General features: G+C 38.3%; 1 protein-coding gene across 4 annotated transcripts in view; it reads right to left on the bottom strand.

Annotated features, from left to right (window-relative positions):
• LOC115221798 (monocarboxylate transporter 14-like) overlaps nt 1-23697 on the bottom strand; it is a 47695-nt gene that overhangs the window by 2977 nt on the left and 21021 nt on the right. Inside the window, exons 3-7 of one of the 4 annotated variants that reach the window (XM_029792027.2) lie at nt 20508-20651; nt 18609-18890; nt 17469-17555; nt 16022-16171; nt 2457-2726 (exon numbers count right to left, since the gene is read on the bottom strand). In XM_029792027.2, the coding sequence (XP_029647887.1) occupies nt 2457-2726; nt 16022-16171; nt 17469-17555; nt 18609-18890; nt 20508-20651 (933 nt within the window). Of the gene's footprint in view, nt 1-2456; nt 2727-14042; nt 15438-16021; nt 16172-17468; nt 17556-18608; nt 18891-20507; nt 20652-23697 lie in introns of those variants that run through there. The other 3 variants (XM_036510893.1, XM_036510892.1, XM_029792029.2) reach the window with 3 other exon arrangements.

Raw genomic sequence — 23697 nt, 5'->3', positions numbered from 1 at the left:
CAAATATAGTATTATTGGACGCTCAGGAAGGAAGGGAAGAAGGTGGGTTTAACGTTTCGAGCGGAGCTCTCGTCGGAAACATAGGAGAAGGAAAGATCCAGAGAAGGAAGACAGAGGTATATATATATATATAATATATATATATATATTATATATATATATATATATATTATATATATATATATGTATGTATGTATGTATGTATGTATGTATATATGTATATATGTATGTATGTATGTAGTATGTATGTATGTATGTATGTATGTATGTATACCGAAAAAGAGTTAGAAAGTGGCTGGGTGAGAGGAGGAAGAGAGAGGGAGAGGAGAAGCAAAGAACATAGTAATAACTTGAAAAGTATTTCAAAATATACATGATATGAAGAACAGCCTTGGCTTAGGCCATTCCCAAAAGCTAGATATTTGAAGGTTGACTAAGATAATATTTCTTAAATGCTTGCAAATGGCTTAGATTTATGTTCTTTTATAAAGAAGCTATAAATGTTTCAAAAAGTAATTTGCAAGTATTGTGCAATTTTTGTACTTCAGCGAAAAATGTCCGAAAATCTTTAAGCCAGACATAGCCTAATCTATCTCATCAAAATTACATCCTACTTTCTTAGAAAAGAAGGGTTTATTAACAATGTGATTTCAATTACACTGCGCTTAAGAAAAATATAAGTTCGAAAGAGAGTTCTCTCACATTTTTGATATGATCACTTTGAGGGTATTCTTTCAATACTTAATATAAAATAAGCATTAATTTTTACTTTCTTTTGTTTTTCTATCTTTGCAGATTGCAGTAAACCACATTGGTTAAATCCGTATCGATTTTACCCTTTAAAATGAGTTTAGCTCAGACCTATATCAAATACGGCATGCAGTATGAATTCGAATGGAGCTCTTCAGCAATGGAATCGCCGATAAGTATTAATTCGCTCTGTTGAAATGAAGCCTAAGTGTCCGGATATGCTAACAAACGTTTGGTCGGTTTCGCTCGGGAAATTTTTCTCTCACCTATTCCCTTCTATCTGGACGATCATGAGCTTCTGAATTTTTACGAGCGCATTTAGAGGCATTTGCCTTAAACAAAGGTATATACATACATACATATATATATATATATATATATATATATATATATATATATATATATATATATATATATATACATACATAACATACATACACACACACACACACAACACACACCACACACACACACACATACATACATACATACATACATACATACATACATACATACATACATACATATGTGTGTGTGTGTGTGTATGTGTATTTAGGGATAAAAACCACATAGTAGTTTTTATAGCCCTAAATATACACATGTATTGGAATTTTCTCTGATTTTTCAGATTTTTATCTGCTAGGCTACTGGTTTTAAATTTCAATTTATCTCCCCCATTATTTAATATATATATATATATATATTATATATATATATATATATATATATATATATATATATATAGATATATATATATATATATATTATATTATATTATATATATATATATATATTATATATATTATATTTTGTGAAATTTGATTTAATATTTCTAAATTAATTTTTTCCAAGTAAGTTTGGAATAATATTCCCTAATATTATATATATATACTAGCAGTATCGCCCGGCGTTGCTCGGGTTTTTAAGGGAAATAACTATATAAGCATTTTTAGAGAGTTACTTCCCTTATAGATGCCAATTCGGGCTTTCTTAGCCATTTCTGTTTTGGTGTCTTCAAGCCATGAAGTCGTTGTTCCAAAAGAACGCTGGTCTCCTTGACGACGCTTTACGACGTTGATTTCCTTACACTCCCTTCCCCACAGCTTTACGAGGGAGGGAAGAAGGGGGAGAAGCAAACAGGTGGTGGTGTGACCATGGACGCCAATTCCGCCGCCATCGACACACGAAAAATTATGCATTAAAATGGAATAAAAAATGATGTTAAATTATTTTAAAAGTCGTAGACTCATCGTAGACGCGCGCTAATACTCAGACGGGCTCGATATGAATCACGACTATAAGATACCCGAATTTGGTTAAACTGCACCGCAAAATGTGGGAGTAGTTAGGAATCTAAATCGAAGGGGACAGACACTCACACAACTACAGTTTTATATATATAGATATATAGGGGTAAAATATGAAAAATCAACGAAAATGCATATTACAAATAGAAAAAGGCTATTTATGACAGATAGTAACAAATATATACATTTAGATTGACTGAGGTAGTAATACGAGTCATGAAGGTCATTATTATGAGATGATTATAAGATGATAATAAAGTAAGAGAACAAAACGAACCAATGGTTTACGCGAATAGCCTTCGCGTAAACCATTGGTTCAACGGCGCCATTGTTCACTAAATGCGATATAATACACAATAAATAAGAAATATATTTAAGAAATATAACAAAACTTCTTACCTACAGATAACGAATAGACAACAGTGCAAGCAATAATTGACCAGAAGTTGGTGCAGTAAGGGAAAGTAATGACTGCGAGCGTTGCAATTCCAAGAGCAACCACTAGCACTGTATCACATCGGATATGAAATACATCTGAATAAACACCGGACAAAAGTTTTGCAATGACCCAGGAAATTCCAATGAGCGACACAAAAATAGCACCCTCACTTCTCGTCATTCCTAGAGAGATTGCATAGTATGGTAAATAATAAATCACCGTGTGTTGGCCTAGTAAATATACAAGAGATTGTAAAACTTCAATTTGGGAAAGAGTGAAAATAGATAAAAACTATTATTATTATCATCATCATCATCATCATCATCATCATCATTATTATTATTGTTGCTATTGTTACTACTACTACTACTACTACTACTACTACTACTACTACTACTACTACTATACTACTATACTACTACTACTACGATCATCATCATCATCACATCATCATCATCATCATCATTATTATTATTATTATAATTATTATCATTATTATTATTATTATTATTATTATTATTATTATTATTATTATCATTATCATTATTATATTTTAAAAATGATTGATGTAACTCTTCACAAAGGTAAACAGTCGAGACGAAGACAGACGTACTGTTGAAATATCGTTCAACTAATAAAATATCTTACAATCGAATCGCGCTCTTCGTCTTGACTATTATTATTATTATTATTATTATCATTATTATCATTATTATCATTATTATTATTATTATTATTATTATTATTATTATTATTATTATTATTATTGAGTGAGCGAGCAGAGCATGCCATCAAAGTGACACTGGGGTAAAATATACGAAGTCCAGTATACCCATCATAACTACCCGTCTGATAAGGGTACACCAGGCACATGCATCACAACCATATGTGCGCGACATGGTGATCTCATATCAAGATAAACAGCACATGACCTTGCAGATGGAGCCCAGTTAGAATTTTCTTCAGATCGAGTAACCCATTCCGCTCAAAAGGTCCCTGAATAAGGGTTGTTTAAGGACGTTGAACGAAACACCCATGTTTCCAGAGGTGAATTATTCAAACCCCAAAGAATCCTTCTCAACACATGGCTATGATGCTCCCCCACTACTTCTGCTCGTGATCAGAGATGCACATATCGTCAGCCACTAAGGGACATGCTCAACTGGTTACGGTCAAACAACTGACAAGCAAATCTGTGGTATTGAGCAGAATATTTGCTGTAGCCCATCTTTTATACCAAGACAAAACAATGTACATAATAACACTTCCAATAATATTATTATTATTATTATTATTATTATTATTATTATTATTATTATTATTATTATTATACTTAGAGCGGCGAGCTGGCAGAATATCTCAGAAGGATAATTACTGCACCGGGCAAAATACTTTAAGGCATTTCGTCCGTCCTTGCGTTCTGAATTCAAATCCCGCCGGAGTCGATTTTGCCTTTCATCCCTTTAGGGTCGATAAATTAAGTACCAGTGAAACACTGAAGTCGATGTAATCGACTACCCGCTTCCACGAAATTCCAGGCCTTGTGCCTTTAATTATTATTATTATTATTATTATTATTATTATTATTATTATATTATTATTATTATTATTATTATTATTTTCATCATTATTATTATTATTATTATTATTATTATTATTATTATTATTATTATTATTATTATTATTATCAAACGTATGCAAGATGGCGCGACGGCAGAGTCGTTACCGCGCCGGGCAAAATGCTTAGCGGCATTTCGTATGTCTTTACATTCTGAGTTCAAATTCCGCTGAGGTCGACTTTGGCTTTCATTCTTTCGGAGTCGGTGAAATACATACCAGTTGAGCACTGGGGTCGATGTAATCGACTAGCCCCCATCCTCAATATTTCAGGTTTTGTGCCTTTAGTAGAAAGGATTATTATTATCATTATTATTATTATTATTATTATTATTATTATTATTATTATTATTATTATTATCATCATCATCATCATCATCGTCATTATTATTATTAAGGCAGCGAGTTGTCAGAATTGTTAGTGCGCCGGACAAAATGCTTTGCGGCATTTCGTCCGTCTTTATGTTATGTTCTGAATCCAAATACCGATGAGGCCGACTTTGTCTTTCATCCTTTCGGGGTCGATATAATAAGTACTAGTTGAGGGTTGTGGGTCGATATAATCGATTTACCCCACTAGTGCCAAAATTTAAGTCTTTATTATTATTAAGGCGGCTAGCGGACACAATCGTTAGTATGCTGGGCAGAAAACTTAGCGACATCTTTCTCCGTGTTTATGTTCTGAGTTCAAATTCCACTGAGGTGGACTTTGCCAATCATCCTATTGAGGTCGATAAAAGAAGTACCAGTCAAATACTGGGGTCAGTGTAGTCAGCTTCCCCATCCCACTCAAACTTTGTGCCTATTGTAGAAAGCATATCAAGGACGGTGAAAGTATCTAGTGGTATTTTTTCTGAATGATTACGTTCTGAGTTCAAATTCCGCCGAGGTCAATTTTTCTTTTCATCAGGATCGATAAAATAAGTACCAGTAGAACAGTGGGTCGATGTAATCGACTTACCCCTCCCTTAAAATTTACTGGTCGTGTGCCAAAATTTCAAACTGTATATAGGCGGGGAGCAGGCAGAATCGTTAGCACGCCGGAAAAATGCATAGCGGTATATCGTCCGTCTTTATGTTCTGTGTTGAAATTTCGCCGAGGTCGACTTTGCCTTTCATTCTTTCCGAATTGATAAGATAGCTACCAGTTGAGCACTGGAGTCGAAGTAATCGAATACTCGCCTTCCATATAATTTCAGGCCTTGTGCCTATAGTAAAAAGAATTATGATTATTATCATTATTATTATTGTTTTTGTTTTTGTTGTTGTTGTTGTTGCTGTTATTATTATTATTATTATTATATTATTATTATTATTATATTATTATCATCATCATTATTATTATTATTATTATTATTATTATTATTATTATTATTATATTATTTTATTATTATCAAACGTATGAAAAGATGGCGCGACGGCAGAGTCGTTACCGCGCCGGGCAAAATGCTTAGCGGCATTTCGTATGTCTTTACATTCTGAGTTCAAATTCCGCTGAGGTCGACTTTGGCTTTCATTCTTTCGGAGTCGGTGAAATACATACCAGTTGAGCACTGGGGTCGATGTAATCGACTAGCCCCCATCCTCAATATATTCAGTTTGTGCCTTTAGTAGAAAGGATTATTATTATTCATTATTATTATTATTATTATTATTATTATTATATTATTATTATTATTATTATTATCATCATCATCATCATCATCGTCATTATTATTATTAAGGCAGCGAGTTGTCAGAATTGTTGTGCGCCGGACAAAATGCTTTGCGGCATTTCGTCCGTCTTTATGTTATGTTCTGAATCCAAAATACCGATGAGGCCGACTTTGTTTCATCCTTTCGGGGTCGATATAATAAGTACTAGTTGAGGGTTGTGGGTCGATATAATCGATTTACCCCACTAGTGCCAAATTTAAGTCGTTATTATTATAAGGCGGGCTATAGCGGACACAATCGTTAGTATGCTGGGCAGAAAACTTAGCGACATCTTTCTCCGTGTTTATGTCTGAGTTCAAATTCCACTGAGGTGGACTTTGCCAATCATCCTATTGAGGTCGATAAAAGAAGTACCAGTCAAATACTGGGGTCAGTGTAGTCAGCTTCCCCATCCCACTCAAACTTTGTGCCTATTGTAGAAAGCATATCAAGGACGGTGAAAGTATCTAGTGGTATTTTTTCTGAATGATTACGTTCTGAGTTCAAATTCCGCCGAGGTCAATTTTTCTTTTCATCAGGATCGATAAAATAAGTACCAGTAGAACACGTGGGTCGATGTAATCGACTTACCCCTCCCTTAAAATTTACTGGTCGTGTGCCAAAATTTCAAACTGTATATAGGCGGGGGCAGGCAGAATCGTAGCACGCCGGAAAAATGCATAGCGGTATGCGTATATCGTCTTTATGTTATGTCGTGTTGAAATTTCGCCGAGGTCGACTTTGCCTTTCATTCTTTCCGATGATAAGATAGCTACAAGTTGATCACTGGAGTCGAAGTAATCGAATACTCGCCTTCCATATAATTTCAGGCCTTGTGCCTATAGTAAAAAGAATTATGATTATTATCATTATTATTATTGTTTTTGTTTTTGTTGTTGTTGTTGTTGCTGTTATTATTATTATTATTATTATTATTATTATTATTATTATTATCATCATCATTATTATTACAGTAAAGTGACACTGGGGTACAAATATACGAAGCCCAATATACCCATCATGACTACTCGTCTGATAAGGGTATATTTAGCACATGCATCACAACCATATGTGCACGACATGGTGATTTCACAGCATGATAAACAGTGCATGACCTTGTAGGTGGGGCAATTAGAATTTTCTTCAGTCCGATTAGCCCATCCCGCTCAAAAGGTCCCGGAATAAGGGTTGTTTAAGAATGTTGAACAAAGCACCTATGTTTCCAGAGGTGAACTATTCAAACCCTCAAAGAATTCCTCTCAACACATAGCTATGATGCTCCCCTACTACTTCTACTCGTGATCAGAGATACGCATATCGTCAGCCACCAAGGGACATGCTGAAGCGGTTAAAGTCAAACAACTGACAAGCAAATTTGTGGTATTGAGCAGAATATTTGCTGTAACCTATCTTTTAGACCAAGATAAAACATGTACATGATAACACTTCCAAGCAGTTAATATAAAAACAGTAAAACAAAATTCCACAGCTATCCACCCCGATGACAAAACCACAATAGTAACAGTGACGACAAAAAACCACGACAGAACAAACTTAAAAAACGAGTTGCGTTGCGTTTTATACAAACGTCTCCAAGGAATGTGTCCCCAACCACACAAACAAGAGCAGATAGATAGATAGATAGATAGATAGATAGATAGATAGATAGATAGATAGATAGATAGATAGATAGATAGACAGATAGATAGACAGACAGACAGATAGATAGATAGATAGATAGATAGATAGATAGATAGATATGTTTCTTTATTAGCCACACAGGGCTGCACACAGATAGAACAAATTACAAGGTAGAGCTTTTCTTTTGAAGGTATAAAAAAAAAAAAAAAAAAAAAACAAAGGGGGAGGTTCGATCAAAAGGGATCGTAAAAGGAGAGGAAGAGGACAAAATAAGGGGGTTAAAAAAAAAAAAAAAAAAAAAAGTGGGGGGAGAGGAAAAAAAATGATCAATAGGGATCGTTATCACAGAAATGTCAATATGAAGTGTAAAGGGGAGGACAGGTGAGTTTACCCGTGGAAAGAAAAAGCCTGCGGAAAAGACCACGGGTAACCTCGGTCCATGAAGTCACATTTTTATATTCTTTTTTTTTTTTTTTTTTTGCAAAAAAGCAACTCTCTGTTTTCGATTCTGGGTTCATAGGACTATGCTCAAGTGGCTTCGTCATTCATACGTGCCATTCTTGCTACATTCACCCATCTTTTTTAAAACATTCGCTAGACAAAACTTGCCTCTCTACTCTCACTTTCCTTTTCAAGTGGTACTTGAAGAAGTTGATGAGAGATTGACCAGAGAGGAAAGTGTTTGTCTCCAATCCTTTCAGACGCGTCCACCCAGATACATTCTTTCGCCATAGCCACAAGGATGATGAAAATAGCTCTTCCTTCCCGTTTGAAGGAAGGAGGCGTGACATATTGACGATAGACTCAGCTGATAAACCGACTCGTCCCACACGTGACAGCAGTTGTTCGACATAAGCCCACAGGTCGGAAATTGTTGGACACTGAACGAGTGCGTGCAGAACGGTTTCGTCGCTCTGACCGCATCTCGGGCAGGTCGGGCCCCGTGTTTCTCGAGCCGTGTCTGTAGAGCTTATCCCGAAACGGGTAGCGCTTCTCGGTAGCACTGCCAGGCCAGGGATCTCTGGAAGTTGTCCATGGGCCCTGGCCCGAAAGTCGTCCCGAACAGGCGGGTCAGGTACTCCTCGTCGACGTCCAGGTTCGCCCCGAGCTCGTCGTCGTACCTCCCCTCCACTAAACCCCTATAGAATGCTTTGGTTGTGTTGAAGTCACTTAAGGTCGACCCAGGACGGCAGAGTTGCTTGAGAGCAACGCGACACTCGCGGTGCCATTCGCCCTTCCTCGGCCTCTTTTTGATCCACGACTGCAGTTCGGTCATGGAGACGAGCTGCGGGAAAGCGTGCCTCACAAACGGCGAACACCTGTTTCACCGTCGTCTACATAGAGCCAGAGTGTCGCAGTCTCAGCGCGTGTCTGCGCATCATCAACCACGGCATGCCCAGCCCTCCTTTTAACGGGTGTTGACAGCAAATGGATCGCCTGACCATCGGGACGCATCTTTCCACAAGAAGCGAAAGAGGATGCGTTGTAGTTTGGTGATGGTAGGGTCGGGAAAGGTACGACGGTCAGGCGGTAGTAGATGACGGACGCGATGTACGTGTTCGCCACCTCCGCTCGACCTTTTAGGGACAGTTTCCTCTCGGCCCATTGCCGGGCGAGAGTGACCACCCTACTCGTTATCTCGTTCCAGTTCTTCTCCATGGAGGTCCGGACCAAACCAGACCCCGAGCAACTCAACCGGGCCGTCGGTCCAGCGTCCACGACGGAGGCGCTGGTGGACGGCATGGGCTTGCTTCTCCAGGTGCCTAGTCGCAAGCCCACTGACTTTTCCCGGTGATTTTCGCTCCTGTCACCGCTTCGTAGTTTTTCAGTGTCTCGCCGACCAGCTCGATGTGCTCGTGGCTAGACACTATGACGGTGACGTCGTCCGCGTATGCAGACACGCTCGTCCCGCATCCCAATTCTCGCGGGATGCCCCTTAGAGTCGCCAGCTTCCGCAGTAGTGGCTCAAGAGTCAATACGTATAGAAGCGCCGAGAGGGGGCATCCCTGACGGACCGAACGTGCAATGTCGAAAGGTCTCGATAGATGTCCATTTACGCGAATTACCGAACGGATGCCTCTGTACAAGGCAGCTATCCGCCGCGGAAGACGGGACCGAAACCAGCCGCTCTCAGGACTGCCTCCAAGTATCGATGGTCTACCCTATCAAAGGCTTTTGATTGATCCAAGTTGATCAGGGCCCCACCCATGCCAGGTTCGTTAACTACCCTGTCTATGATGTAGCGCATCAGATGGAGGTTGTCATGGATGGTCCGGCCTGGCACGGCGCATGTTTGCGCCTTGTCGACCAGTTTCTCGATGACAAGCGCCAACCTCTTGGCTAGCACCTTGGCCAAAAATTTTCAAGTCTGCATTAAGCAGAGTGATGGGCCAAAGTTATCTATTACATTTCCCTTGTTTAGATCTTTCTTCAGCAGTGTTACGGCTCCTCGGCTCACAAAACCAGGAATGCTCCCGTTTTGCTGCCAGTTGCAGTACACCGCCGCCAAGAGATCTCCAAACAAGTCTGGCATACAATTGTAAAGCTCGTAGGGTAGACCATCCAAACCCGGTGATTTGTCCCTCGAGCATTCTGCCATCGCTTCCCGCACTTCCGCCGCCGTGATGGCACCTTCGCAGCACCCTGCCTTTCTTGTCGAGAGTCGTGGTAGGCTATGTAGGTAGGCACTGAAGTCCACCCTACGTTCTTGCCCTCCACTCGTTCCAAACAGTCGGGCAAAATGCTGCTGAAAGGCCTCACACATTTTACTTGGCTCGAGCAATTCGCGCCCTGTTCATCTACCAGTGACCGAATGGTGCTTTGTTGCCCTGTTGCGCCTCTGCCACCCGGGCCTCTCTCGCGGCTCCAACACCTTCGTTCCTTAGAGCACGCATCCTAGCTCTGACAGCACATCCTTCGTGTTTGGCGTTGAAGTGTTGGTCGAGGGCCAACCTCGCCGCCAAAACGTCGGATGCGATGCCGCTTCTAATTGCCTCTTCTAGCTTCTTAACTAGCTCACCCTCTACTCTATTTCTATCTATGGCTAGTGCTTTGCTGTACCTAATCGCTTCTGCTTTTACTGCTCTCTTGAGGGCAAACCACCATTTGTTGTTGATGATGGCTCCCGTCAAGCCCTCTTTACTAGTGTGCTAATCCGGTCTCTGAAAACTTGTCTCGATGGGAAAGACGCGTTTAGTTTCCAGTATCCGGGACCCTGCCTAAGTGTCTTACCTAAGTCTAGCGTACATGTCACCAATTTGTGATCCGTGTAGCTGACTATGTGGAATTGTGGACATCCTATGCTATCTCTATCTACTGTCCTACACAGTATCCTATCTAGATACGATCTCGACGACCCCGATGCGGTTGCTCCATGTCCACGTTGGCGCATTCGGGTGGTCTAGTCGAAACCTGTCAGACAGTTGAAAGCGTCTGAGCAGGTCTCTGAGGATTTGCATCCCCGTCTATTCCTATCTCTACCCACGTAGTCTACATGCGTGTCCAAGGTAGCATTCCAATCCCCCACTAAGAGTAAAGACGAGACGTTCCCAAGAAACTTCTAGACGTTGAAAGAAATCCGCCCGACCTGTTAAGGGCGGTGCGTAACTGATACGAGCCGAAAAGCGCACCCATTGCTGCGTCGACATCCAGGACGACCAGTCTACCCTCCGGGTCTACGAATATTGTCCTTACATTGAGATCCAGACTCTTGTGAAAAAGTACCGCGGTGCCACTACCGCCCATCTCGGCAGACAGGGGAAAAATAAATGTGAACTGTCCGCCAAACATGGTCTTAGGGCCCGCGGATTGTGGAGTCTGGTCTCGCTTATGGCTATGATTCTAACTTATGTGACTTTATGTCATTTAAGAGGTACCCTTGTTTCCAAGGGGACCCCAAGCCACGCGCATTTACAAACCAATCTTGATCATATCTAATGAATTAGAATACAGAGGTTACTTACTGCTCGAAAGTTTTGCTTTCTCCTCCGTGGTTTGTCCTCGAGAAGATCCCAGTACAGTTTCTTTGTGAGATATTTTTGGCATTTACCAACCGCACTGGGGAAAATGCCTTTGAGTGTGTGGTGCAGACTTTTGAGATGTGTATATTTTGATGTGGTCTGGTGGTGTTGTGTATGGGTGGTTGTTTGTTTTTATGTCATCTTCTGTTATGTTTGTTTTTGATTGGATGTATTCCATCAAATTTGTGTTTTTGGGTTCTATGGCTGTGAGCATGTTTGCTGTATATGTTTTGTGGTGTTGGGTGTGGCTGTTGTTTGCGTTGGGTTTTGAGATAGATAGATAGATAGATAGATAACATGCAACTCATATGGATCTGCTGCCGCTGCCTTTGCTTTCCTGAAAGATCTCGTCCAGCGACGAAATTGAACCCGAAAATTTTCCTTTTAATCAAACATAAAAGGAGATCTTCAAAACCCTAAAGAATGACAGGCCTAACATTTCCGGAAAGAAGGATATGAGTATGGCGTATCAGTTAGACGATGCTAAACAATTAACAAATAACAACAAGCGCAGCAAATCTAACAGAAATAAAAATATCAGTAGTGGTAGCCACAATAGGAAAACAGAAACGCAAAGAAAGAAAACAACAGCAACTGCACCAACAACCATAAAACCTTATGAACGTCAACTTTATTGTTGATTGAAACAACAACAAGGAAACACCTTTATCTTCGCTTGAACATCTATATATATAAAACTCAACTTGTGTGTCTGTGTGTGTATCTGTGTGTGTGTGTCTGTGTGTGTATCTGTGTGTGTGTCTGTGTGTTTAACTTCCCGGCACATCTCCTCCTAGCCAACAAATCGTAGAACCGCCAAAAATGGGTCACTTAAAGTTTAGGCGAATGAAAATTGAACTGCGCTATTTGAGAGTATGATAGAAGAAGGCTTGCTCTTCATTCTGTAGATGATAAAATTCAAATCGGACCATGTTAACACCAAAACTTATTTACATCAAAAAGGTGCTTTTTTTCTATGAAAATCCCTATTTTTTACGATTTTTGACTGCTGTGTCACCATTTTTCGGTGTATTTCAACTGGAAAAATGTTCACTTGAAGAGAATAACAAGTTGCATAATGCAAAATGTTTACTTTTCAAAAATTCCAATTCTAAAGGGTCGAAACAAACCCAAGCAACACCGGGTGATACTACTAGTATAGGTATAAATATGAGTTAAGTTAAAGATTAAAGTAAAAATGAAAAGACAAACCGCTTGGCAACACTTGAAAAACATTTTTTTATAGAAAACTAGCAGTATCGCCCGGCGTTGCTCAGGTTTGTAAGGGAAATAACTATAAAGCATTTTTAGAGAGTTATAGCCAAACAATAGCAAAAAAATGGGAAAAAAATGATGGTAAATTTTTTTTGAGAGTTAAAAAAGGTGGAGTTGCGTCCCCATGACGGTTCTGTGGTTCGGTTTCTAATTCTCGACCCCCATGTCGATTTATCGATTTTTTTCAGAACTGGGGGGAACTTTTAAAAAATTTTCGCTGCGTTAGTTTGGATTATGACATTGGGCTATGTGTGTGTCAAGTTTCATCAGAATCGGTTGTGAAAGCCGTGGTCAGGGTGAGGGTACAAGCAAACAGACACACAGAAACACGCACAGACAAACTGCCGTTTATATAGAGAGAGATTCAGGGCTGTGTGGTAAGTAGCTTGCTAACCAACCACATGGTTCCGGGTTCAGTCCCACTGCGTGGCATCTTGGGCAAGTGTCTTCTGCTATAGCCCCGGGCCGACCAATGCCTTGTGAGTGGATTTGGTAGACGGAAACTGAAAGAAGCCTGTCGTATATATGTATATATATAATTATATGTGTGTGTGTGTGTGAGTTTGTGTGTCTGTGTTTGTCCCCCTAGCATTGCTTGACAACCAATGCTGGTGTGTTTACATCCCCGTCACTTAGCGGTTCGGCAAAAAGAGACCGATAGAATAAGTACTAGGCTTACAAAGAATAAGTCCCGGGGTCGATTTGCTCGACTAAAGGCGGTGCTCCAGCATGGCCGCAGTCAAATGACTGAAACAAGTAAAAGAGTAAAGAGTAAAGAATATACAGAATCTCTTACAGTTGTTTCAAGAATAGTCAAGCGGGTGGATCATCATATGGAGTAAGGAGTACAAACCTATTTAAGTCATTTGACGAAAACGCCTTACATATTCTGTATGGAGTGAGTTATGTCACCATGATCAGATTTTCAAAACAATTATTTTCTATCAAGTAGCGAATACTGAAATTACAATTATTTCGTATACGAGCGTTTTTGACTGAAGTAAAATAATTGTAAATTGAGACATCTACATCCTTTCTAAGATGAGCAATCAGTGATGTAAGTGAAAAGATCTAAACCAAACCGTATCGCAGAGGTGATGATAAACAACATTGATGAATGAATATCGTTGAGAAAGTTGTCATAAGGAAATTTATGTTATGGATAGAGAGAAAAATTGGAGACTACCGGGTTCATTCTTTTTCATATGCATTGATACTGTGTTTAAAGAGGGAGTGAAGGTGCATAGCTTAGTGGTTAGGGTGTTAGAGTTACGATCGTTAGGGTGTTAGAGCTGTGTTCTTGAGCAAACCAGTTCATTTCACGTTGCTCTTAATCCACTCAGCTGGTAAAATTGAATAAACCTTCGATGGACCGGCGTCCAATCCTGGGAAGAATATATACGCCAGAGAAACCAGGAAACCAACCCTATGCTACTTAAGGATTAATGTGAGCTAACCACTTAAAGACGAGGTGAGTGAAAGGAATCAAAAGTTTTCAGAGATAAAGAATGCATTTAACACCGCAACATATCAGAAACGAATGAAAAAGAAGATATTCTGTGATGTCTTCAACCAGTTAGAAATAATACAATTAAATCGCTCTTAAATTACAACTACCCCCTCTGAAAAAAGAACGACAAAGAATAAGGCATTAGAAAACGGAGTCCTGGAATCACTGAATTATTAGAGTTAAAATACCTTTAATCAAAGGCTTATTCGGACAGGATTTATCTGTGACTATACATCACTATATCATCACAAACAACGATTATCTAATTTAACAAGAAGTCAGATATTACTATGAAGTGGTGGCGCTCAAATTACTGCCCAAACTCTCTCTTGATCTATTGTTTCATAATTTTGCTATTACCATAGTAAGAATTTTTGCGAATAGATATATCGAACTCTCTTGTTATAAGCAACTATTGCAATTTTAATTCGATAATGATTTTTAAATTCGATAAGAGGATAAGAGAAATATTTATGGAATTGACTCCGTTATTCAACAGTTATACGTTTTATCCACCCCAGATGCATGAAAAGCAAAGTCAACACGGCAAGTTTCAGCTCAGAATGTAATAGAATGCAACTGAATACCGCAAGACATTTTCCCCATCACTCTAACGATGGTGTCAAGCCACCGCTCTTTTACAGGTTTAATATCAATAATTGCAAAGGATGGAATGACAGTCGCTTGAGGGCTGTATTCAATACTTTTTGAAGAATGTAGAGGATGAGAAATATTTGATTATATCTACTCGAGTATATATCACATCATAATTCTTTCTTTGGGTCTAGTCGGATGAAAGAAAAAGCTAACCCCAGTTGGATTTAAATTCAGAATAATATGTGACACCAAAACTAGTCACCGAAAATCACTGAGTCTAGGTTTCTGCTAAGTATGATATGACTTGTCGTGAGTTAGTTAGTTCGTATTATGGTAACTAAACGCTGAAGTAGGGGAGTCATTCTGTAGTATCGTTTTCTAATTATTATTTTAATAATATCATAATAATCATGATAAAATGCAGATACTTTTCCTTCCTGTTCTCCCTTGTTTTCCACATATAACACAAAACCAAACTATTGGTGTCTTTTACAATCATACAAGTACTTAAGAGTATTGGTAGTTATGACGTTTTCTATAGTCTGGTGAAAGTGGTAAGGAGGCGTATTGGGATGTAGTTTTGGAGTCTGAAATTGGAAAAAATGATTAAGCACACGTGAAAAGACAATTCTGTTAATAACACTGTGTAACAAAGTTTTTTTTTTTTTAGTCTTTGGTCACTAAGTGTTATTTCATATTTGCTACAAAGGAAATGACTATTATTCCCTTCAATGGCTATTATTCCCTTCAGACTTTGCTTTTGTTACCTGGACATCAATGTTTTGAAACTGACTTATTTTCCATTACATTTCAGACAGATTCAGTACTGAGTTGCTGAAGCAGAAATATCGTTATAGCACATATCCTGTTCAATACCACAAATTTGCTTGTCAGTTGCTTGATCTTAGCCACTTGAGCATGTCCCTTAGTGGCCGACATTATATGCATCTGTGATCATGAGTAGGGGTATTGGGGGAGCATCATAGCCATGTGTTGAGAGGTATTCTTTGGGGTTTGAATATACGTAACAAAAGCTAAGTATGAAGGAAATATTAGCCAGTTTGCATACTTTCTAGGAGTAAACAAATAGGAAATAACAGTTGCTACCTAAGGATAAAACTCGTATTACACTGTGTAATCGAAAATAAACAATATTGGATTTTAGACTTACTAGCCCAGATTAACACAATCATGCAGAAGAGAAGCATATTGGTATTCGTTAAAAGGTCCAGATTCATCGAAGAGAGACATTTGGTCATTATATTTTTCGACGAAGATTTTCCATCATTACTTTCTGTTCCTTCTTTCTCTGGAGATTTGTCTGTTAAAAATATCAAAACAGAATACAGAGTTACCACCAAAGAATCAGTGTGTCAACATAACATAGATTTAACATTTTGACACAAGGCCATCAATTCCGAGCGAGTGGGGTTAAGTTGATTACTTCGACTCTAGTGTTGGACTGGTACTTATTTTATCGACCCCGAAAGGATAAAAGGCAAAGGCAAAGGCAACCGCGGAGGAATTTGAACTCAGGACGTGAAGACGGACAAAATGCTGCCGGGCATTTTGATCGGCGCGTGTCAACATAATATTAGCCATAAAAAAACAAAACTCCACATTTCTTTACTGTTTGGGTTGTATCTTTCAAATATTTACTCGATGTTCAACGTAAATTGGGATCTGTCCTGCTCTTTGTCTAAATCATTGGGGGTATTCATTATTAAACGTAAGAATGATTACACGATGAAGTCCGCCTGGAAATCATATGCTTTCGGTTTCAGTCTCACCACGCAGCGCCTTTGACAAGTTGGCAAACGTCTTTTACTCCAGCCTCGGTCCGACTAATTATTTGTGAGTAAATTTATTAGTCGGAAACTGCACGCACACGCACACACACACACACACACACACACACACACACACACACACACACACACACACACACACTCACATACACACACATACGCACACACGCAGAAAGATGAAGTATGGATTTAGGAAATCCGACAAATACCTCGGTCAAAACTCCATGCGAAATCCTAACAGAACGCACAAGGACGAAAATCAGAATCTATATTCTCTTAATAGGTAGAGTTTCTACATAAACTGTAAGTCCGAAGAAATTTATCAATTAAGTGGTGGTATATTTATCGCAGACTGTAATAATGGTAAACGAGAGAAGTATTGAAGGTGAAAATATTACATATCATTATTAAACGGTTGCACTCGTTTCAATAGTTTGTAGGACCATTTTATCAATTGAAAAGTTGGCTTATACATTTAAGGAATTAGCGGTCCGAAGAGATGTCTAGTGGTACTCTAATTGACATCGAATAGATTTACATAATCTTTTCACAATTTATAAACACGTGAGTAAACTGATGAAATGGTGGTTCCACTAACTATTGAAAGGATCGTAACCAGTTAATAAAGATATGTAAATATGGTGTCCCTACTTCGCGGGAATTCAGTTGTCGCAGTCGGTCTCGGAACCAAACTACCGCGATAAACGAGGGATCACTGTAACGCCAGAGCTTTTTGCTGTTCTAAGCGCAAACCATTCAGCCGATAGGAGTCTACGTTGGTTTCTATGTCAAACAAACTAGGTAAAATACCTGGACAGAGTTCCATGCGATGTTCGTCGTTTGCATTTTCCAGTTTCTCTTTTCCTTTGAGATGTTCACCGTCCTTCTCCACAGAATCTATTAAAAACAAAAAAAAGATTTGTTTAGTTCATAGCGTGAATTATTTATGAAAAAAAAATGTATTTATTTTTTGTCTTTTATCTTTTACTTGTTTCAGTCATTTGATTGCGGCCATGCTACGGCACCACCTTGAAGAACTTTATATCTGGACACTCTAATGTTTACAACGATGGCCTCCGCAGCTTCTGGTACTTCCTTGATCCCTGATCCTTAACTTCTTTGAATCTCTACCTTCTCCCATTTAGCAGAACATGTTCTCACTCTCAAAGGTCTTCGAGCAAATTAATGGAGTGGCCATGGGATAAAGAATAGTTCCCTTTCTACGCCAATCTATTTGTTGGCTTTGTTAAGGTCCTAAATCTTTTCCCACATCTACACTGTTTATATATTTTTATTTATGGATACTTTTGTATACTTTTTTATGTGATCATGAATGTTTGTATGCAAGTATAGGAGTGGCTTTGTAGTAAGCAGCTTGCTTACGAACCACATGGTTCCGGGTTCAGTCCCACTGGGCAAGTGTGTTCTACTATAGCCTCGGGCCGACCAAAGCCTTGTGAGTGGATTTGGTAGGCGGAAACTGAAGGAAGCCCGTCGTATATATGTATATGTATATATATATATATATGTGTGTGTATGTATGTATGTATGTATGTATGTATGTATGTATGTATGTGTGTGTGTGTGTGTGTGTGTGTGTGTGTGTGGTGTGTTATGTTGTGTCTGTGTTTGTCCCCCCAACATCGCTTGACAACCGATGCCGGTGTGTTTACGTCCCTGTAACTTAGCGGTTCGGCAAAAGAGATCTGATAGAATAAGTACTAGGCTTACAAGGATAAGTCCTGGGGTTAATTTGCTCGACTACAGGTGGTGCTCCAGCATGGCCACAGTCATATGGCTGAAACAAGTAAAAGAGTAAAAGAGTAATCAGTGTATATCTGCTTCGAGTATAAAAGTCTAAATATAAATCAATTTTGATTATTTCCGATGAATAATTTAGTAATTATTTAGCTTACTTAATTAGTAGTAATTAGTAATTATTAAACTTACCTAACTCTATCACCTGTAACTCTTCACATTCTGAAACAGTTTTATATTTCAAAGGCCGTACCAGAGCTCCTAGGGGAACCAGATTGAGTACTATCCCAGAAGAAAGTAGCAGTGTCCCTTTCAGGCCATAATGTTGAAGTAGCATTTCAGTGACATTGTTGAAAATGAACATTCCGAGACCCACTCCACAGACAGCCATGCCGACGGCAGTAGCACGTTTCTTGTCGAAATAATGGCCGACTATAACATTGGCCGCGAAAAAGCACATTCCTAAAGATATTCCTGTAACATAATAATAATAATAATAATAATAATAATAATAATAATAATAATAATAATAATAATGATACAGGATCAATGTGAAAAAAGACAAAATAAAACAACTACGACGATTTAAAGTGGGAAATACGAAGGTTGTGCTCAATGAAGAGAGCAGACGTGATAACAATAGTAATTGGTGCACTTGGAAGTATCAGTACTCAACTACCAACATGGCTAAAAGATCTGTACAAATGTGAAAAAAAAAACAGCATTACTTGGAACTGCAAGAATTCTTATCAGGGTTCTTGAAGCATGACCAGTAAACAAGTGTCACCTTAGTCTGCTGGCTGTGGAAAGCTGATACTTTCCATCATACTCAGCAAAATAAGCAGTGAGTTTTCATATAATAATAATAATTATTATTATTATTATAATGATGATGATGATGAGGAGGAGGAGGAGGAGGGGGGAAGGAGCACAATAAAGATGCTGAATAATAATAATAATAATAATAATAATAATATAATAATGATAATATGATTGTTATTATTATTATTATCATTATTATTGTTGTTGTTGTTATTTGTTATTATTATTATTATTATTATTATTATTATTATTATTATTATTATTATTATTATACCTCTGAGAAGAATCGAAAGAAGAAAACTATATAAAGTAGTGAAAAAGATGGACAAAATGTTACCGAAAATCTACATCGAAAACATAACAGTTCTAAGCGATGTTACATACCGAGCAGTGTCTGTCGTTGTGTAAACTCTTGAAGTTAAAAATGAAAGAAAAACGCCTCTATTGAGATACTCTGCTTCCTTTCTGAAATGGATAAAGCCTGACATTCTGGGGAAAGGGAATAGACGATTACATCGACTCCAGAGTTCAACTGGTACTCATTTTATCGACCCCCCAAAAGAGTGAACGATAAAAGTGACTACAGTGGGATTTGAACTCAGTTCCTGAAGAGCTAGAAGTAGCGCAAAATCTTTTCACCGGCGTTCTGCTGGCTCATCCAATCCTCCGATGTGAGCACTATTAACTATGAACAGAGGCTGAAAGACTAGATCTGATGTTATTTTGCTATGTACAGTATACGAATTTAGTAAAGGAACTGATTTGAAATTCAGAGAAAAAGTTTGCTAAAATTACAAATATTTCAAATCATACCCTTAAAATAAATGACCGATATTGTTCACATGTCTGCAAGGTCAGGTCTGACTTAGGGTTAAACAAGAATTATGAAACCACGATGTTTGAGCTACTAAAGCAATATTTTATCCATACAACTATGTATAAGGAAAACTCATATATTGATTTCAGATCTGGCACAAGGGCAGCAGTTTCGTGGGTGGGGGAGGGGGACAATCGATTACATTGATCCCAGGGTTCAACTGGAATTCTTTTTATCGGCCCCGAAAGAACGAAAGGCAAAGTCGACCTCGGCGGAATTTGAACTCGGAACGTGAGGACGGACGAAATGCCGCTAAGCATTTTGCTTGGCGCGCTAACGATTCTGTCATCATGCTGCCTAAGAAGGAAAAATGATATATCAAGTGCGATGAATGAAATGAAAAATAAAAAGAAGAAATATGAGATAATATATCTCAACGGAAAGAAACTTACCTCCTAATACGCCATAGGTTAGGATTAAAACATCAACTCTATTGACATAGGTACTAGAAAAGTGCGAGATAAAACCAATCAGTCCTCCCACTATAATAATTTTACGGTGGGTGAAACGTTTCAACAAAATAGTCACAAAAGGCCCTGTAAATAGATGGACAAAAATATTTTCAAAATGATTATAGTGTTTTTAGTTTTTGGTCTATTTAATAATACGGCGATCTCACGTCTCTAGTAGACCTTTCCGTTGATTTCCGTAAAAAAAATTTTTTTACATATGGGCTTGCAGGAACTTTTGAAGTAATATACATACATATACACATACACCGAGTAAAAAATTTCAGTTATCTCTTTCTTTCACACACATTACTCTGTCTCTTCACACACACTAACAGAAGCACTTCACTTACACAACATACTGTCTGTCTCCCACACCCCATCAAACACACACATACACACATGTCCATCAATGCTCCCATGCACGGTAACTTCAAAAGAACTTCCTTCGTCATACAATCGCTTTCTCTTAGTCTCTTTCGCTCTCATTACTTCAAAAGTTCCTGCAAGCCCATATGTAAAAGAAAAAAAAAATTTTACGGAAATCGACGGAAAGGTCTACTAGAGACGAAAGATTGCCAATAATACAATAAGGCTTTTCATATAAGCCACTGGCTACTAACACAATGACAAGCTGAAAGAAAAATGTATAACTGACATAATTATATGTTAATACAGTGCGCTGACACAATTTAAATAAAAACGAAGGCAGCGAGCTGGCAGAATCGTTAGCACGCCACGCAATATGCTTAGCGGTGTTTAGCCCATTTTTGTTCTGGGTTCAAATTCTGCCGAAGACCACTTTGCCTTTCATCCTTTCGGGGTCGATGAAATAAGTACCAGTTAACACACAAACACACACACACACACACACACACACACACACACACACACACACACACACACACACACACTCACACACACATATGTATAATTTCGCTTCCGTTATTAGAGCCCAGTATTCATAAGCTTTAGTATAAATTAGTATAAATTATAGAATGACAAGGGAATAAGAATTACGCTTTCAACCTCATTACCTTACAGTTGTTTCTGTAATAAGATGTTGCAGATGCACTCAGTTGTAAGTGCACAACTTCTCATTGCCGAAACAGCTGTAAACTAATGAAGCTTACTACGCAATTTCCATTCCCTTGTGACTCAATGATGTGTATAGATAGACAGGCAGACAGACAGACAGATAAATAGATAGATAGATAGATAGATATAGATAGATAGATAGATAGATAGATAGATAGATAGATAGATAGATAGATAACAAATTAACTATTTTACTAATTAGCCACTTTCGTATTTACTGGCAGTGTGAAATTTAGTTAATTTTGGTCAATAATTGTTAAAAGTATAAGATATACAATAAATAAATAAATAAATAAAGGAAGGAAGGAAGGGAGAAAGAAAGAAAGAAAGAAAGAAAGAAAGAAAGAAGAAAAAGAAAGAAAGAAAGAAAGAATAAAAGAAGGAAAGGAAGAAAATAATTGTGGCTGAAGTCCATCTTATCGTTTGAGAGGAATATATTGCGTTGTCCGGAAAGTTCGTGCCGATTTACAGTAGCTTACCTCCCAGGCACCTTAATTCTGGGAAGAGGGTTTTTTTAAGTTAAAGGAAAGATGGAGACGCATTGTGCAACAAAATGGTTCATATTTGGTTGATTAAAAATGTAATGTCAAGTATTTATTGACCTTTTTATTTCCTTTTTTTAAAAATCGGTACGAACTTTCCGGACAACCTAATATTTTATCGTCACTATTATGACGGAAAACGAGGTCAATGTCGGTGATATTTGAACTTGGATAGTAAATGCGACTATAATTAAAAGCTGTCCAATTTTGTAACGAAATACTGCCAGCCACGATACTACGATCATGAGTGGGAAACATCATCATCGTCGTCGTCGTCGTCATCATCATCATCATCATCATCATCATCATCATCATCATCATCATCATCATCATCATCATCATCATCATCATCATCATCATCATCATCATCATCATCATCATCTATGCAGAGCATCGGACAATCAAAAGTATCAACCAAGTCTACCTTTTAATCACACGATCTATCGTCTTCAAAGGAACTCGAAGTGTAAACTGAGCAATGTAGTTCTGAGTACAGCAAAAAAAAAACAATGTCGATCTGGGATGACTGTGACGCTAAACGACAACAACAACAACAGCAACAGGAATATTTATTATTATTATTCATGTCATCGTCTCTGTCGACGATATATGTGTGTGTATGTATATGTATATACACACATTTGTGTGTGCGTCTTTGTATTTATATATATAAAGGGGAAGTTTACGAAAATGAACAGAAGACGAAGGCAGGTGGAGTACAAACAAACAAATGTATTAGTATGGTGCTCAGGAATAGAAATAGAAAAAGTATTTTACGTTTCGAGCCTACGCTCTTCGTCAGAAAGAGACACAGAAAAGAAACAAGGAGAGAAAAAAATGCGTGTAGGAGCTAACGATCTATCATGGCGTCCTGACTTCGATATATATATATATATATATATATATATATATATGCACATGTGTAAGTATATACATGTGTGAGTGCATGTGTATATAGAATGTATACATGTATGTACGTTGACATAATAATAAAATATAAATGTGCCCTTTTTAATGCCTATCCAGGCTCATGAGCCCAGTCTTCCGGTTTCTATGGCATATGTGTTCCTCAGCTGGACGGGACGCCAGTCCATCGCAGTGTTACTCATTTTTGCCAGCTGAGTGGACTGGAGCAACGTGAAATGAAGTGTTTTGCTCAAGAACACAACGCGTCGCCCGGTCCAGGAATCGAAACCACAAACTTGTGATCATGATGCTGACACCCTACCCACTAAACCACGCGCCTCTACGACGTTGATATAATAGCATAAGAGTTTTAATTAATTAGATATAAAAACGTTGAAATTCATTTTTTCCGTGAAAATATTGAGAGTATCTTCGAAAGTTCACCAAAATGAGTCGCTCAAAACTGCCCATTGAACATGTGTTAGTCTGTCTATTATCTCTCTCTTTATGTCTGTGTGTACGTGAGAGAAAGAGAGAGTGTGTGTGGGTGGGGAGAGACAGAGAGAGAGAGAGAGGGCGGGAGAGAG

The sequence above is a fragment of the Octopus sinensis genome, linkage group LG18 (genome assembly GCF_006345805.1).
Source record: "Octopus sinensis linkage group LG18, ASM634580v1, whole genome shotgun sequence".
In the NCBI taxonomy this organism is placed as follows: domain Eukaryota; kingdom Metazoa; phylum Mollusca; class Cephalopoda; order Octopoda; family Octopodidae; genus Octopus; species Octopus sinensis.
This window is presented reverse-complemented; position numbering and strand designations above follow the sequence as displayed.